Genomic DNA, 17,986 nt, shown 5'->3' with positions numbered 1-17,986 from the left:
AAGTCACATACTCCAACTCCATCTGTATCTATCTCAGTCCTGTTTTCCTCCCCGCCATTTCCTGAGGCCCGCTAGCCACGGGATCCTTCCTAGGGTTGTTCCTGCGGGTCCATCTGGGTAGGTGTTTATGCAGCAGGCACTGAAAGCCTGGCGCTCCGAAGCTAGTGTTCGGGTGACCCGTGTTTAGTCTGGCTTCCTGGCCATAAGCGCCCCTCCGGCTGAGCCAGGGGGATCGAGATGAGACACAGACATTCTGGTATCAGGAGACTCCCGCGCCGGTGGCAGTGCAGCCCCTCCAGACCCGGAGGGCTGGGCCTCAGCCCGGGTCCGCGCCACCTGCTCGGCGACTCCCGCGTCCCCGCCTCGCGTCCCGCCCCCGCGCTGCGCCCGCGTCCCGCGTTCCCTCCCTTCCCCACTCCCTCCCTCCCGCGTGACGGAGACGGGCGCCGGCTGCCTCGGCCCGGCCCCGAGCGAGCGACGGAGCTGGCGAGCGGGCGCAGCGCGGGGGAGCCGGCAGCGGGCAGGGGCGCGCTGTCAGCGTAGCGCACCCTCGTCGCGGCCCGGGAGCCGTCGCGGCCGCCCCACCCGGGGGAGGCTCCATCCAGTCGGGCGGCTTCGCTGCCTGCCCATCTCGGCGGGACGGAGATGCTGCCGCTCACCCTGGCGCCGGCGCGTAGCAGGGGCCGGGGGCGGCCGGCCGGGGGTCCCCTCTGTGGGCGCTCACTGCCCTGGAGCTCCGCCTGGATCTGCTGCTGGGTGCTTGCCGGCTGCCAGGCGGCCTGGGCTGGGGATTCGCCCTCCACGGCCAGCCGCCCGCTTCCTCCTTGCCAGGAGGTGAGCAGCACCTGGTTTCTTACCTGGAGTTTGCTGCTGGGGGTGGGGTGGGATGGGGGCGAGGGAGGCCCGGGCGAGAGTGGGCGCCTGTTCATGTCTGTTTGCCATCACCCTTGGCTTTGCTTGGATTGTTTCAAAGGATGAAGTTGCCTGCCCCTGGTAGCCGGCCAGGAGAGGGTGTGTGGCTTTGCTGTCTTCTTGGTGATGCTTTTCTGTCCGCGCTTCTGTTGGGGAAGGGGGCGGGGGTGGGGGGGGTAGTGCCCTGAAGGACTTTGCGGCGCCCTCTTTGAAGAGAGCTAGGACTCCGGACCTGGGGTTGAGAGGGAGCTTTCAGGAAGGGGAGGAAACAGGGGAAGCCCCACCAGTGGGATTTGGAGAACTGTCTCGGTGTTTTTAGAGGCACAGATAGCCACACGGGAGGGTTTTCCCGCTACTCCCCCCTCCCCACCTCCTTCCTCTGCTCCTCCGGTTCCACCAGCACCTTTGCCCCACTCTCCTGTCTGGGTTTCCTGATAAGGCCCTAGGGATTTGCTAAACCAGTGTCTGGTGTCACTTGGCAGTCTTCTAGCAAAATATGGATAGAAAGTTGGGAAAAAAAGAGATTGTATTTAGGGACGAGGCTGGTTGGTGATGTAGGAAATATTAGAAAAGACAGCGAATATGCTCCTGGTTGAAGCCTTGCAACTGTATATTTATATCTTGAGATTATGGTTGATTTACAGCCAAGAAAGATATAGGTGATGAGATTTTTCTCCTGCTTTTAGGAGACTTGGGGTGCCAAAAATTTACAGGGGTGTCCTTGGTACTTGTATTGGGTGTTTGTTTTTTCTCTTTAGTGTTCCAGAAAGTACATCTGCTTAATGAAAATCAATGAGGGGAGGAAGGAAGCAATATTTCTGACCTACTTTGATTATTCTTGAGAGGATGTGAATGGACATATGTTTTGCTAGGAATTAGGATGGTAGATCATTTAAATTTATGTAGCAAAAATGGGTTAGCAGAAAGTCCCTGTGAAAAAGGCTAGATCTTGTTCTTTTGTATATATTGCTGAAACTTCAGAATTCTACCCAGAGGGTATCTGTGTTCTAGACATCACCCGTCATCCATGGATTTTCATCTTCCTCTCTTACACTACAAATCCCAAGACAGCCTGAAATGAAAGAGAATCAGATCAAAGGTTTGTGTATAAATGTACAGAAGAAGCCTTGTCAATCGGTAAACCAGGGCACAGCCTTGGCAAACAGCTGTGCTTAATTTCAGAACTTTTTAGTTATAATTTTTTCAATATGTATTTTACAACTTTACCTACCACGTGGGAGTAATTTATTCCCAGCCTCTTCAGAAAGTTGCTTCTTGGACATCTAAGACCACTTTCATGGGATAAAGTTTATTCTCCAGCCTCCCAGTATGCAGAATGCATTTTTTCCCCTAAACTCTAAAGCTTCTGGTAACATTAATTCTTAGTAATGAGTGTTCCTGAAATGGGTAAAGATCACAATCAGAAGGGGAGGTGATTGGTCACTTCCACCATAATACTCCTTTGGATGAGCATATGTTCTCTACATATATACCCCGGCAGAACAGAAGCAGGGAGACAGCAGTCAGAAGGTTCAGGAAGACTGTGTTCAATCAGTCCCGTCCCTTCATTGGATTAGCTTTAGATACTGTATTCAGATTCATTCCTGGAGGTCTCAAGTTTGAATATTCCCTCTTAAAAGATAAATAAAATACTTAGGAAGATGCTACTGAGCCTGGTTATAGCTAGAAATGGTAATGCTCAAGTGTTCTTGTATGTCTGATGATTGACAGACACTCCTGAGACCATTAGAAGTTCCTTGGGAAATAGGAGAGGCCTAGTGGTCTGGGGAAGGGCAGAATCTATTTGTTGGTACCCTGGTCTAACCAGATGATTGAATTTATTGGCTTTCTTCTTGCTTTTTATCATGGTTCTCTCTCTCTCTCTCTCTCTCTCTCTCTCTCTCTCTCTCTCTCTCTCTCTCTCCTTTTCTAAGAAGATGACAAAGAAAGACGAGTGATTTTCTAGGCTTTTAGGAGGCAAGGAGGTGATCCTTGCCAAATATCTATGAACAGTGTTAAAAGCAACAATTCTCTGTCCACTTCTGCCTATTTATCCCTTTCCATTGTTTCTTACCATGAAAGTCAGTGAATACTTGGCACAAAGGACAGTGCCTAGGAGGCAGGGAAGGGCAGCTAAGGTTAGAGGTTTGTGGCTGGAAAGCCATTTCTTAATATGAGAGAATGTGTCAAGGGTAGGGAAAAATGGGCAAGGGATTCTAAACCTCATGAACCCTAGTAGTTTCTCTCTCCCTCATTTATCAGTACTTTTAAAAGAAAAACTAGTCATAGTTAAGTTACAAAGACTCTCATTTTCCTTGCCAGTTTGTAGAGGAGAACAATAAAAGAAAAAGAAACAGAAAATTTGCCTGGGTATAATTGAGTGATGATGGCTTGAGATCAGAAAAAAAAAAGGCCTATCAGAAAGATAACTGGATTTGAGTAAAAGTTTTATTTAGATTTTTGGAGAGAATTGGACTCTGTTGTGAAATTCATACAACACAGCTTCCGTTGTCCAAGTCCTTAGATTATGGAGTTGGAAAAGGGGGAGAAATGATTGCTTTGGAATGCTCAGCTGCTGATCACATCAGCAGGGTGGAAGTGCAAGCACAAACAGGAAGTGATAGTTTGGAAGAGAAAAGCAAAGTCAATTTGCCAGCAGAGGAAGAACAGAAATAGCACGTGACTTTGGTAAATTGTATTGAAAAACAACAAAAACAGAGAATTAGACATCAGAAGATACAGAATTACTCTAGCTTCTGTATGGGGGAACTGAGGAGGGATTGTTTTCTGGGTTTCTTGGCATTACTTTTTCACTTTTAAAATGGTAGTAATAAACACTTGACCTACCTACTTTTATTATGAGGTTGAAAAGAGATATATCAAAGGAAAAAAATCTCCATTATTGTTGTGCAGTAGGCATGTTACAACAATGTGGAGACCACATTAAAAGGGTGGGAAATCAAAAGAGGTGAGATCTACTCAGAGATTGATACAAACATGTAATGCAGAGATAACAGACATTAGGAATAACAATGAAAATGGAAAAGAGTTCATGATGCAAGTAAGATAGAGTTGACGGATTAGTAAAGCTAGATGGCAGTATTTCAGGAAGGGTCTACAAGAAGTCCTTTCATAGATTAGAAGGTTCATAGGATAGAGTAATCCAAGAGTTGAAATGGGTTTTTTGAGTCATTGAGTAATTATACTTAATAGTTCTGCCAAAACGAAATAAAGAAGCCAACAGATGATTCAGAGTTAGAGTAAGGTATTAAAAGAGTGCATGAGAGGAAAAAGAACAGAACTAAGTGGATTATGTATGCATTATTTAAATTGGGCAAATTATATCATGAGGTAGCTGATTCTTAGTTCACTGCTCTAAAATCTTACATAATGTGATTCTACTAGTCCCTGAATCTTTATTGAAGGATAACTCTTGCTAACAGTTTTTATTCCACAAATTTTCCAGCATATGCTAAATTGCAGGGAAAATGTCATGATATGAAATTGCACATTAAAATATGTAAGTGGGTATGGTGGAGACAGATAAGTAAACAATTTTGATTATGAGAATATTGAAGTTCAGGCTAGATCAGGCAGAATAAAAGCTGGTTATGGTGTGTACTTATCATCCCAGCTGCTGTGAAAAGAATAAAATTCTCTCCTTGCAGCACAGGCATGAGAGCAGTCTAAGTACCGATGGCGAGAGTCATGGCTGGACAAGCATTTAGGAAGTTTGTTCCTCTGTTTGAGCAAGTTTTGGTCGAAAGGAGTGCAGCTGAAACTGTAACAAAAGGAAGCATTATACTTCCAGAAAAGTCTCAAGGAAAAGTATTGCAAGCCACAGTAGTGGCCATTGGTTAGGGCTCTAACGGAAAGAGAGGAGAGATTCAGCCAGTTAGAAAGTGGGTGATAAAGTTCTCCCAGAATATGGAGGCATCAAAGTAGTTCTAGATGACAAGGATTATTTCTTATTTAGGGATGGTGACATTCTTGGGAAGTATGTAGAATGAATACATCACATTTAAATAATTTACATATCTCCTGTTTATAATAAACTGATGGTAACTAAAACAAGAAAAAGAAAAGAATAAAATTGGGCATGTCTCTGTCCAAGCATGTACCTGGGTACCTAGGCAGGAAGTGACATCTTATCTCAAAATAGCCAGTGTATAAAGGGGCTGGGGGTGTGTGGCTTAGCAGGAGAACACTAGCCTACCAAGTAGTTGGCTCTAAATTCCAATCCTAGTACTGCCTCTGCCAAAAAGTTCCCACATAAAACAGGAGTAATAAAATATGCTTTAGACATTTGGCAACAGTATGGAGGCCACATTAGAGGGGCAGAGCATGTGGAGAATCAAAAGAAGTGAGACTGTTAAAGAGGTGATCCTACCACAAAATGGAAGGATGGCAGACTGATCATTAAGGAGCAGCTTTTAAGATGGAAAAAAGACATGATGTTAGAAGGTAACAGTTGACAGTGAGTGGACATAGAGAGTGACATAGAGAGTAGGTGAGGGAATGAGAAGTTCTGGCTTTATTAGAGGAATAAGCCTCTGCGCCCCCCCCCCCCGCCCCCGCCACCAACCCTGGAAAAAGAATGTGAGAAAAATGAGGTAAAGTACTTCCACTTGGGAGGCTGGAGGCTGACTCAGTTTTGTGTGTGTGTGTGTGTGTGTGTGTGTGTGTGTGTGTGTGTGTGTGTGTGCGTGCTAGTGATGGGGCTTGAACTCTGGATCCCGTCACTATCCTTGAGCTTTTGTGCTCAAAGCTAGAACTTGCCACTTGAGCTCCACTGGCTGAATGCTTTTCAGCCAGTTTGAAGTTAGGTGTCAGTGTATCCATCTCAGGATCATAGTGTGCTGGTGTAGAGATCTGAAAGTCATTTGCTTGAAAGTCATGATTGAAATGACTGGGGCTGGATAAGGTCATCCAGGAAATGAGAACAAATGGAAAGTTAGCACCTGGGTTTTACCAATATTCAAGGGAACAGAGATTGAGATATTTACATAAGGAGGCACCCAGCAATGGGTAGTGTAGGGAAAATGTGACAGTGAGAAGTTTTGACAAAAGGGAGATAAAACATTTGAGAAGAGGGCTGGGATGTGTGTCAATTGCCAGAAAAAAGATCCTAATGAGGACTGAATAGAGAAGATGCAATTGGCCACTGTCACTGATGTTTTTTGCCAAAGTGGTTTCTGTTGGTGGTGATGAGGTGATACTGACTTGGGTGCATGGCAGGGGTGGTAGGGGAGAATTGGGTTATATGGCCTTTCTAGATTTAGTAAGGCATCAGGGCTTCCAAGTCCACATATGTTAGCAGGCCTGTAAATGGCCATGTTTTCTGTGTTAGACTATGAAGGCAACACTTGAGAAATATCCTTTATATAAGATGTCTTTGAAGGTCACACGCTGTGGAGGAAGATGTTAGAGATTCTAAAGTCACACTGTCATGCAAGGAGTTAGGACTCTGCCTCTGTTTTCAAGCAGTTGACATAATTAATCTTGTCTCCTATGCCTGTGGAGGTGAATTTTCCATTTCAAGTTCTTATGCTTCGAACCATTTTTCATGTTTTAGGCAAATGTGAGCAAGTATTCACACCATCAATATTTACAATGTAAAACTAAGAGTTGACAGATCTGTGAAGTGTCATATTTTAGCACAAGGGATGGAAATAGCAGCGCATAGTATAGAGAAGCACGCTTTTCTACCACAGTACATTCTTCCTCAGTGGCTTGGATTCTTATTCTTTGTTGACAGAAAATAGCAGCCAGATTTTGGTTGCCTTTTACTTTCCCTTGAACAAGCCATAGATATGTCTCTTTCTTTGTTAACCCTGCCCCATATTTTTAAAAGATCAATTAGTGGTACAGGAAGCTTTGTTTTGACACGTCTATATATATAGATAATACACCTTGATCAGACTCAGCTTCTTCTTTACTCCTCCCATCTTTCCAAAGACGTCTCAGCACATTTTATTGCTCCATTTCCATGAATGTGCATCAAGTATTTTGATCATATGTGTTTTTCTTCACCCTCTTTTTTATTCACCCCTCCCACTAGTGTCCACACCCTAGACAGGACCTGTTTTACATGCCTGTCATTTGTTTTATTAAAATATACACTAATTGCTCAAAAATGTTTTAACATATATTTCACACATGTATATACAATGCTTTGGTTATTCTCATTTTTCTCATTCTCACTACCCTCTTATTATTCAGTAGCTCTTAATGAGTTTCTTTATTGTTATCTTCATTCATAGATGCAATGTATTTTGGTATTTTAATATAAATTATAAGTAATGTTTCAGTAGTATATCTATGTGTGTAATGTATATGTATGTTTATTATATGCTTATGTACCAGGTACTGATAGTAAAATGATGAAAAATATATGGCCTCTGCCCACATAGAGCTAGTAATTATGTGTAGGGCAGATCTAAAACAAGCCTACACATCATATACCTACGTTGTCCTAAGTGCTGTAACTGAAAATCATTGTAAACAATGAGAGTGTACAGCCATTTTATTTGGGGACAAGAAGCAAGGGGATTAAAAAAAAAAGCTAAAACCCAAAGGATGAGTAGGAAGTAGTTGGATGAAAGTCATAGATGGTTTAGAGTATCTCATATAGAAGAAGCCTCCTCATCTAGATGAATTGTTTTGGAAGGTCTTGGGTTCTCCAAGACCATGGATCCTTTCTTTAAATTCTAGTCAGCTCTTCTTTTCTTCCTTTACTTCATTTTGTTTTACACAGGGCCATCCTGCATACATGAAAGAATTGGGTTCTCTACAAGTACACTACACTGAAGGGCAAAGAAGTGCTAGGATCCATTCAGAGCTCAGTGTGTCCTGGCACAGGTCCACATGTATAGGGAGGAGGAGTTACCTTTTTCCAATTCATATGCTCAGTAGTGGCATCATTTGCTAATCCACTTTAAAGGTGCCATATGCTTTGGATAGACTTTGAACACATGCTCAAGTACAGATCACACATCCATGTATAGATGAAGTCATGGAGAAAGAGAATCACATCATCTCATTCAGAAAACAGTACTCGAGTGTATTTTTACTATAAGGGTACATAAAAAGGAAATAATAGACCATCTTCACTAGAAATATGAATCAGTGCTTTAAAATATACTAAATATTCTGCTTTAAAGAAATTAATCTTTGTTTCATTTAATCATAATTTATATCTTCTTTTGGTTGTATCAGATTTTAGACTAAAAAAACCTCAATGTTCACAATATATTGAAGTTTATTGTCAATTTATAACGGTGGAGTGGAAGATGTTATTATTCAAACTGGGATCTTTCTCTAAATCATTCGTTTCTCAAAGGATCACAAGTGTCAAAGTTATCCAGTAGTTTGTTAGACATACAGATTCTTAAGCCAGACTGGTGGCTCTCAGCTGTATTCCTAGCTACTCAGGTGTCTGAGATCTAAGGATCATGATTTGAAGCCAGCCCAGGCAGAAAAGTGTATGAGACTCTTGTCTCTAATTAGCCACCAGCATCCAAATCAGAAATGCAAATTCTTTTTGGCCAGTCCTGGGCCTTGGACTCAGGGCTTGAGCACCATCCCTGGCTTCTTCCGCTCAAGGCTAGCACTCTGCCACCTGAGCCACAGTGCCCCTTCTGGCCGTTTTCCATATATGTGGTGCTGGGGAATCAAACCGAGAGCTTCATGTGTAGGAGGCAAGCACTCTTGCCACTAGGCCATATTCCCAGCCCCAGAAATGCAAATTCTTGAGTCCTGAATATAACTTACTTAGTCAGAAATGGTGAGATTGAGGCTTACCCCATCGGTGTTATAAACAGCTCTGGAGAGGATTATTGTGTGCTCTGAAGTATGTGAGAATCGCTGCCCTCAAAGTAAGGGATATATTCTAGTGCCCTGAGACACAGAGCTTTATTCTATTACAAGAATTCCTTAAACAGTCTAGCTGACTTCCTGCTTCTGCAAGGAATCTGTGCACCTCTTTAATCACAACAAATGGACGGTGAGCCCCTCCCATTCCCATGAAGTACCTCAGCAAACATTTCTCATTTATCTTCTATACTTTAGGACCTGTGCAAGACGCTGATGATAAAACAGATTCAGAAGAAACGCACAGCCTAAGAGAAGAAGTAAACACGGAAATTATTAAATACCTTTCCCTGAGATGGATATTATAATAGAAAAACCTGGTCATATTAAGAGTGGATGGTCAGGTTTTTGGATAAATGCTTTCCAAAGTTTGCTGCTTTTTGAGGGAGAGTCCTATTTTACATTTTGCTCAAACTGCAAAATGTCTTCTTGATACAGTACAAGTAGTCCTGAAGATAATTAAGATCCTGATTCACATCTGAGTCTTGCCACTGGTTTATGTGACCTTGAGCAAATCAACCTCTTTGTATCTTTCCATGTCTGAAAATAGAGATAGTAAATCCTGCTTTAGCTATGTTTAGAGTTGCTGTGAAAATCAAGCTAAAGCATTTGAAATCACACTATAAATTCATCTGCAAAATGATGATATTATTATTCTCATATAAAGTGTATTATAGAGTGGGCAAAACTGGAGTGTAGATAGGCAAATTGTTTACTTATTGAAGTATTTTATAGAAGATTCCAGCCCCCTCCCCTTACTATGGATCATATGTTCGATTGTTCTATGGTTACTGAAACTTATTTAGTTTCAAGCAAATCACACTCCTACTTTTTTCTCTCACCCCTCTGTAATTCTCACTCTTTGTCAGTTCTCTTTATCAATATGACTTCTTTATATTGGAATACTCCAAGACATTCCTTAGCTTTCCATTTGGTCATTTTCACACACATTTGGTATGTCAGCAGTCTCTTGGATTTCAATAATATCTACACATTAGTAGCTTTCAAGTTTAGCATCTTCTGTATATACCATTCCTTGGATTCTGATGAATCATCACTTTGGTATCTTTAGTTGGAAAGTGGCCTTAAATCTGACATGTAGCAAACTGACATGACAGACTGTTTCAAGCCTTCCTCTTGTGATGGTCTCTGTTTTATTTAGTGCCAGTTCTTCTTTCCTCTGGCTCTACAGTCTTGTTTTTCTTCTACATCCTACATCTAATCTATCAACAGATCCACTTGCCTATAGTTTAAAGTACATATAGTCAGAACTTCTCACCACTATGTCCATGAATTCTGGGCCATATCACCATATATTGTGCTTGAGCTATTGCCATAATTTCCCATGTTGATTGTGTGCAGTTTAACTAAGAGATCACATTAACACATAAGTAAAAAAACCCTTACTCTTTTATTCTTGAAACCCTTATAAGGCTCTGTTCACAAACTAAGTTGTGATTTTGGCATCTCAAGCAGTGCTAGCCAGCTTTCCATCACTGTGACAAAAATATGAGAAAATTTTGGCTCATTTCAATGCATGTGTGGTCAGAGGGCTTGTTTACTTAGGCCTGTGGTAAGGAAGAACATCATGGTGGCAAGAGTGTATGGTACTGGCTGCTCACCTCTTGGCAGCTGGAAGTAGGGGTGGGCATGGGGAGTGAGGACAAAGGGAAGGAGAAAGGAAGAAAAAGAAAAAAAAAGAGTATAGAGAAGTGAAGGAAGAATGGCCAGGCTTTCTATCTATATCCTCTGTGTATGCCTCAGTATGCCTCAGTGATCTACTTCTTCTAACTAGATCTACCTTTAAATTTCCCACCTCCTCCTAATAGAGCCACCAGCTCGGGGCCGTGTGTGTGTGTGTGTGTGTGTGTGTGTGTGTGTGTGTGTGTGTGTGTGTGTGTGTTTTAACTCATGAACCTTTGGGGAAAGGTCCAATGTGATCTGGCTTCCATGAACTCTGTACATGCATGTCTTATTAGTCTATCTGAGTTGCTTTGTGTTGTTGTAAGAGAATGTCATAGACTGGGTAGTTTATTATAAACATGTTTGGTTCATAGTTCTGGAAGCTTAGAAGTTCAAGATCAAAAGGCCATATCCGGCAAGGGTCTTCTTGCTGTGGCAACCCCTGAAGAAAATAAGTGGTGAGAGAGAGTGAGAAAGAAGGAGCAAGAGCAAGATAAGGCCTAAGGTTGATCTTTTATAATGAACTCATAGCTGTGGCAACACCATACATTCTTTTATTGAATGGAGTCCTCATGACCTAAATACTTCCCATTAAGCTCCAAATCAAAATTCCACCTCATTGGCCACTACACTGTGGATCAAGCTTCCAACACATGAAACTGGCATGCAGATTTAAACGATAGGACTCTACTTTTCTTTATGGTCCACCTACCATGGGGTTACTGTTCTTTCTAAAATGTGCTATATAAATTCCTTTTTCCAGGCCTCTGCTCTGGCTTTATCTTCAACCTGGAACCTTCTTTCTTCAGATATTTACTTGACTGTCTCCCTCATGTACTTCAGGTTTCTGATTTCTTTAGTGGTAGTGGGATTTGAATTTAGAGCCTTATATTTACTAGTCAGGCACTTTACCACCTGAACCACAACACAAATTCAGCCCTGATTTTTGCTGGGTATTTCCTGCTCTCTGCCTCCCAATTATTTAAGATTACAGGCCTAAGCCACAGGCAACTGGCTCAAGTTTCTACTTGATTGTCATCTTTTCAGTCAGGCTTTCCTTGGCTACTTATTTAATATGGTAGCTTCTTTGGCTCTGTTTTTTTTTTTTTCCGGGCACTTTCAACAATATAGTACAATATAATAATAAAATACATGGTAGTCACTTATTTTGTTCATATGAGTTTTGTCGTCCCCTCAAACTATAAATTCCAAAGGCTATGTGTGTTGTGTGTGTATGTTTATACACACATATGCATATACACACAGATATATATATATAAACATACTTTCACACACATACATATATATGTATATATATACATGTATCACTTTGTACAACACCTTATGCAAGGCATACCAATTACTCATTGAATACTCATTGAATAAGTGAAGCTAATTTGGGGCAATTAGGTTGTTTTTAATTTTTTATAGTATGAAACTTTTATAATAAGCAATGTGGCAAAAAGTGAATTATAGGTCTCAAAGTCATTATCTTGGATGACAGCAGAAGGATATGAACTAGACACTAGATTTATCCTAACTTGGTGTGGTAAATACTACTTTAGTGATGTAACTTACCTGCCTTTAACCACTAATGAGAGTCAATAGTTTTCATATCCCTTAGGTTTCTGTATTTCATCTTTTGTGTGGTTGTAGCTTAAGTGTTTTTGTTTTTCTTATGAATATGAGCTCTTATTTATAGTGAGGATAACATATATACACTGAAAATATTCCCTAGATATTCCTTCCTGTTTTGTCGCTTATATCCAGAGAAATTCTTTATTTAATTCATAAAAATAGATATGGAATGGTTTCCCTTCACTTACCAAGTAGGAGAAAAATTTTACTTTCATCAAAGAATGTTTGGTACGTTAAATTCCTGTAATATATGAAGACTTTCATGAGTTTGAGTGAGAAAAATATTTAAAAAAAAACTACAGTGACTAAGAATTCTTGTTCTGAGAGTGTGTTCTTGAAATTTTAATGCATCTACCTCATTCTCTTATTTCCCCCAGTGGTCAGTGCTAGATCTATGTCCTCATCATATCTTAGTCATAGGCCAACTCACACAAAACTCTGTCATTATGGTTCATATGAGTTTAGTGTTGTGATGTGCACAGGGCTCCATGGAAGCCCAGGGAGGAGACAATTAAACTTGGCAGGTCTTGGAGTGAGTGATGGTTCACCAGATTCTCAAAGAAGTGCTTCTCTAGATGCACAGAGACAAACATATCTCAGGCAGAGAAAATAGCTATGGGCTATTCCAGGGAACTATGGGCAAGCACATAGGAGGTGCCTAGGTTATAGTAAAGACACAGAGACTGAGGGGCTTATCTAGGGCACACTACCAAGCAAAGAGATTATTCTCTCTGCAATTGGGAAAATGTAAAAGGCAGGAAGCTCAGTTAGGATAATGTTGCCACTTCTGTCAGGAGAAAACGAACAACATCAATAAAAATTCCTCCAAACACAGCTATACAAATGCCAGTGAGAAAGAAGAGGAAGGGAGGAGATGGGGTTGACAGCTATTAACAAGATCTCATTTTCAGTAGTCTGTGACTGATGGATTCCAGTCTACCTTGACTTCCAGATTTTTGTTCTGGCTTGATGGCTGCTGCTTTTCATTGAGACTGAAAACTCAAGAGGAGAAAAAGGAGGAGGAGGAAGAAGCAGCTGGGAAGAAATAGGATGAGTTCAGTATTGCGTATCTTGTGTTTAAAATGCCCAAGAGACATTCCAGTTGCTCTCCTGGTGACAGTTGGAGACAGGGGAGTGCTCCTCAGAGATGACTGGGGAGCCTTGAGCACATAGTTACTTATTGAAGGCATCAGTGTTGATGAGATCACCTTGGCTATGAGGACACAGCAGGAGCAGAGTGTTGAGGACAGTGCATAGGGAAATGCCAACACTTAAGGAGCCTGCAGAGCGAGAAGAATGTGATGATACTGAGAACTTGCTGCCAGCACAGAGTGATCGGCACAGAAGCTGGCTCCAAGAGGATGGGGAGGCTGCCAGTAATCTGGAGTGGGATAGTGGTTCTTTAAAAAAAAAACACAAAACAAACAAACTAAGTAATCATTTTTGAGTACCACTGCTGCATTTGTTTACCCTTTGTCCCTCTACAGACATGTGATTCTCAATATTCTGCAAAGCATTTGCATTGCTGGCCTATCTTTGTGGACAGGATGTAATATGTGATAAATGATGGTATCCTAGGTAGATTCTTGGCTATTTTAACAGATATAAGGTTATTAATTGAAGGAGTTGCTGGTAAATTGGCACAAATTTACCAGTGCAGTATCTTTGGGCTTTATTTCTAATCTTGGTTTGGCTACTATTTTACTGTTACTGTTGTAACCACTACTATGGTTTTGAGAAAGTATGACCAAATTTTGTAAAATGAAAAGCTGGGAAGAATGCCTAATGAGTTGGAAGGCAGAATTGGGATTCAAAATGATTTTGAAAGGTTAGAGTAATGGGGAAACAAACAATTAGTTTCAATGTAGACTGTTCTTTTTGGTTCTGAAAATGGAATTATATGTTTAAGTAGAGGAATCCCTAGATGTCACATGGTTGCTAAAAGTAATGATGGAGGTTCACAGGTTGTATTGATATGAGCACAGTTCTTGATGGTAGACCATTCACTTAGGTCATTAAATCAGCATAGATATGATATTGACATCTAGGGTAGCTTAGGTGCAAATTAGGGAGGTATACTTGGAAAGGTCACCTGAAGGCTAGTCAAAGTACTGGGGTATGGCTAGTTTAAGGAAGTATATCAGCTTCAAGCTCTAACTGTAGTCATGTATAAAAGCTATTAAAAGCAAAGCTCACTTAGAGCAAAAGCTTTCATAGGTAGGAGGCAGAAGAGGTTTTATATCTGTAGGAGTTGCTGATTATAGTCTGAAAATTGCAGAGCATCTGCTTTGGATGGACTCTTGAGTTGCAAGTATGAAAACAATGTGTTCTAGCTCAGTGCACTGTGTCTTTGTGACCATACTGTGAACAAGGGGATGCAAATTCTGTCCATACTCTGTAACTGTAGAAAAGGAAAAGTTTTGCCCTTGGTGCCTCAGTCCTGGACGCCTCTTCTTATTCTGTCATGCTGAGCATTTTTAGGATTGCTACAATGTCAACAAAACAAGGCTCTTTGGTGTTTGTCATCCTAAAATTGAGAGCAGAGAGAATTGGCCCTTGGAAATGAGAGCTTAATGTAGCCTTCTATTTGATAATTTTCAAGTACATAAATAATTCACACTAGGAAATAACTTGAATCAAAATAAAAACTGATGCTGTAATATATCTGAGCCATTTATGCTTAGAGGAGTGCCTCTCTTATATTTATCTAGACAGCAGATGCATATTAACATTGTGTGTTCTGTTTTTCTGGTCTCAGTTTTACATTTGTCACATTTAAAAATTAAAAGTGGTATATGAACATTCTAGAAAAATGATGCAATAAAAATACATGTAATTCACTAAAACTAAGCACACCACTCTTAATAGTAATACTGTAGCTTTTGTAACAGGAATAATAAATGATAAAAAACAGTAGCCACAGAAAAAGTGACTTTATATGTTAACTCATTTATGCCTCCTACTCCATGGAGAGTTCAGTCCTAATATTTTCCAGTCTGGGTTAAATTACTGTGAAGTCAGGTTGCTACCCCAGCCTGCATTCACCACCATGCAGCCTGCACTACAAGTAGCAAATGTCCTGTGCATGGGTTTTGGTACAATATACACAAATACTACCTGAAAACTTGGAATATTCTCTACATGCTATTTAGTAATCTTTTTATTAAAAATTATTGTAAAGGGGATGTACAGAGAAGTTACAGTTACATAAGACAGGTAATGAGTACATTTCCTTCTGAATGGTGTCACTTCCTTCTTTTTTATAAGTGTTCTATAAACTTATTTCCATATTTGATTCATTAAGGATTTTATTTCACACTTGATGTAAGTCTCTGATATTGTTTTCCATTTTGTAATACATAGTTTTTTCTGTACTATTATCTATTGTATATATGATCAAATATATCCTTCATAGTCCATTGTTTTATAGGTATATACATATATATACATACATTTATTTGACTTCTATTACTTCACTTTTTATATCAAAATTGCACACAGTTTTATACTCCTTGCTTTTCTTTCATTCAAAGATTTCTAAGCTGTTCACATTCATTTAATCTTCCAGTTCAACCTTAGAATAATTTTGAAAAGTTTCACATTTTTCCCCAGGGTTTTGTTAAATCTCTATGTTTATTGAAGATAAATGTCATCTTTATTGTATTAGCTTCAATGGATATAATCTTCTTGAGTCCAATAATTCTCAGTCTCTGTATTTCCATTTTATTTGCTTGCTTTTTCCTTTTAATTACTTTTTTCTCTTATGTGTTGAAAAGCCATTGATATTTCAGAATTAATTGACTAGTTACTTACAGAACTGTCATGTTAGTTACTTTGATTTTCTTGATAGAAGATAGCGTTTATTGAGTAGTTAAGCATGTGAGACATAATAATTAAATTAACAATAATCCTCACAGCAGTCCATATTTCTGCATTTAGAGATGAGAAAACTGAAATTCAAGGATCACAAACACCTTGCAAAAGATGACACAGCTAGTCAGCCATAGAGCTGGAAGATGCTCATCTCCAAAACCTGACTTACTCTTAACCTCAGTGTCTTCCCTCTACCTACCCAGAACACAGACTTGCTCACAGCTCTGCACAACTGCCCCTTAGAGGCTACATGTTGAGTGTTGTTTGATATATCAAGTAGCTACTAACAAGTTTTCTCCTAAACTCAATAATTCTTAGATTCATCACGAGATAGTAATCCCTTTTACATGTATTTCAGAAATCATTCAATTCTAGGGTAAGTGTTGTGGAGAAATCTGTAAGTCACAGCTTGTACAAGGGCCTGTGGCCATTGGCACTTCTCTCCCAAGGTCTATATATCTGTGCCAAGATGTTAGCTCAATTTTACTTGTCTGAAAAACATTCTTCCCATATTATGTTGATGAGATGGCATGAATTCATTCTAATTTCACAGACTCTCCATTAGGAGAGCTTCCTGTGGCTCTTCCAAGGCAAGCAGCATGTGTTACCCACTGGACCTAGGGCATTTTCTGGGGATGTTTTTTATCTGCATAGACCATGAATAAAGGTAGCGGGCAAAGATGTAAATGGGAATGTGTTGTGGGAATCTTATGCCATCTGAAATCAGAAACCTATACAACTTCAAAAATAAGGGCTGGCTCAATTGGTAGAGTATTTGTCTAGCAAATGGGAAGCCCTAAATTTAATTTCTAATAAACATTAAAAAAAGGACATACTCTTGTTGAAAACATAAGACATACTAAAGAAAAATATCAATAAAAATGATGGGCCATTATGCTACCATGTGACCAATTTTTGTTTTTTTCTCTTTCTATACTAAATTTTTCTTTTAGGATGTATCCACAATTATTATGGGCCAGACATTGTTCTAAATGTTTTAGAAATATAAGCCTCTTTAAAAATCAACCTGTTCATTGTTCATCTGTGAGAGATAACATTGATTTAAAGTGCATTTCAGATATTTTATGTAAAGGTTAAACCATTGATTTAATCTTTTTTTAAAAATCAACAACATTGTCTTTATTATTTATTTATTTATTTGCCAGTCCTGGGTCTTGAACTCAGGGCCTGAGCACTGTCCCTGGCTTCTTTTTGCTCAAGGCTAGTGCTCTACCACTTGAGCCACAGTGTCACTTCTGGCTTTTTCTATATATGTGGTGCTGAGGAATCAAACCCAGGGTTTCATGTAAATGAGGCATGTACTTTACCACTAGGCCATATTCCCAGCCCTGCTTTAATCTTTATAAAACTTTATTAAAGATTAATTGAAATAAACTAAGCTATGAAGACTTAGTTTTTGGTCAGTTTTGACATAGTACACACACGTGAAACCATCACTGTAATCAAGACAGTAATTTCTAATATGGCCAGAGATTCCTGTTTTACTTTGTAATTTAACCTTTTTTTTAAACCTGTTCTCAAGCAAGAACTAAACAGATTCAGTTGCCTTTTCTAGAATTTCAGGTAAATAGAATCATATAGTGTGCACTTTTTGTGCTTGTGTGTGTGCTTGTGTGTGGGGGTAGGCTGATTCTTTCACTGAGTGAAGTGATTTTAAAGTTTATTCACACTGTGGTATGTGCCGTTTGTTCCTCTTTATTGCTGAGTAGTATTCCATTATATTATATAGATAAGTCACAATTTATTACTTCGCATTCCTCTTTTTTTTAACACAGTATAATCATAGTACTTGATATTCTTAACCTCCAGCATGATAATGCAATCTATCAACATTGAGAACTAATTAGTGAGTATTTCAAATAGGCTATTTATGAAGTTCAGAAGTAGTAGACTAAAATGTAAATGTACACACTGTGAGAATGTTAACATTCTTGAAAGTGATTTTCTGTTTCATTCCATATTTAGAGCTACTCAGGAAAATCTTGAT

General features: G+C 39.8%; 1 protein-coding gene and 1 pseudogene across 1 annotated transcript in view; both read left to right on the top strand.

Annotated features, from left to right (window-relative positions):
- The first annotated feature begins 461 nt into the window (after positions 1 to 461).
- Positions 462 to 17,986, top strand: part of Elapor2 (endosome-lysosome associated apoptosis and autophagy regulator family member 2) — a 136,622-nt gene continuing 119,097 nt past the window's right edge. Inside the window, exon 1 of the mRNA XM_048339927.1 lies at positions 462 to 834. Within this exon, the coding sequence (XP_048195884.1) occupies positions 646 to 834 (189 nt within the window). The 5' untranslated portion in view covers positions 462 to 645. The remainder of the gene's footprint in view (positions 835 to 17,986) is intronic.
- LOC125346962 lies at positions 877 to 4,925 on the top strand (annotated as a pseudogene).

The sequence above is a fragment of the Perognathus longimembris genome, chromosome 2 (assembly GCF_023159225.1).
Source record: "Perognathus longimembris pacificus isolate PPM17 chromosome 2, ASM2315922v1, whole genome shotgun sequence".
NCBI lineage: Eukaryota > Metazoa > Chordata > Mammalia > Rodentia > Heteromyidae > Perognathus > Perognathus longimembris.
Note: the sequence above shows the minus strand (reverse complement) of the source record. Positions and strands in the feature narration are given on the sequence as shown.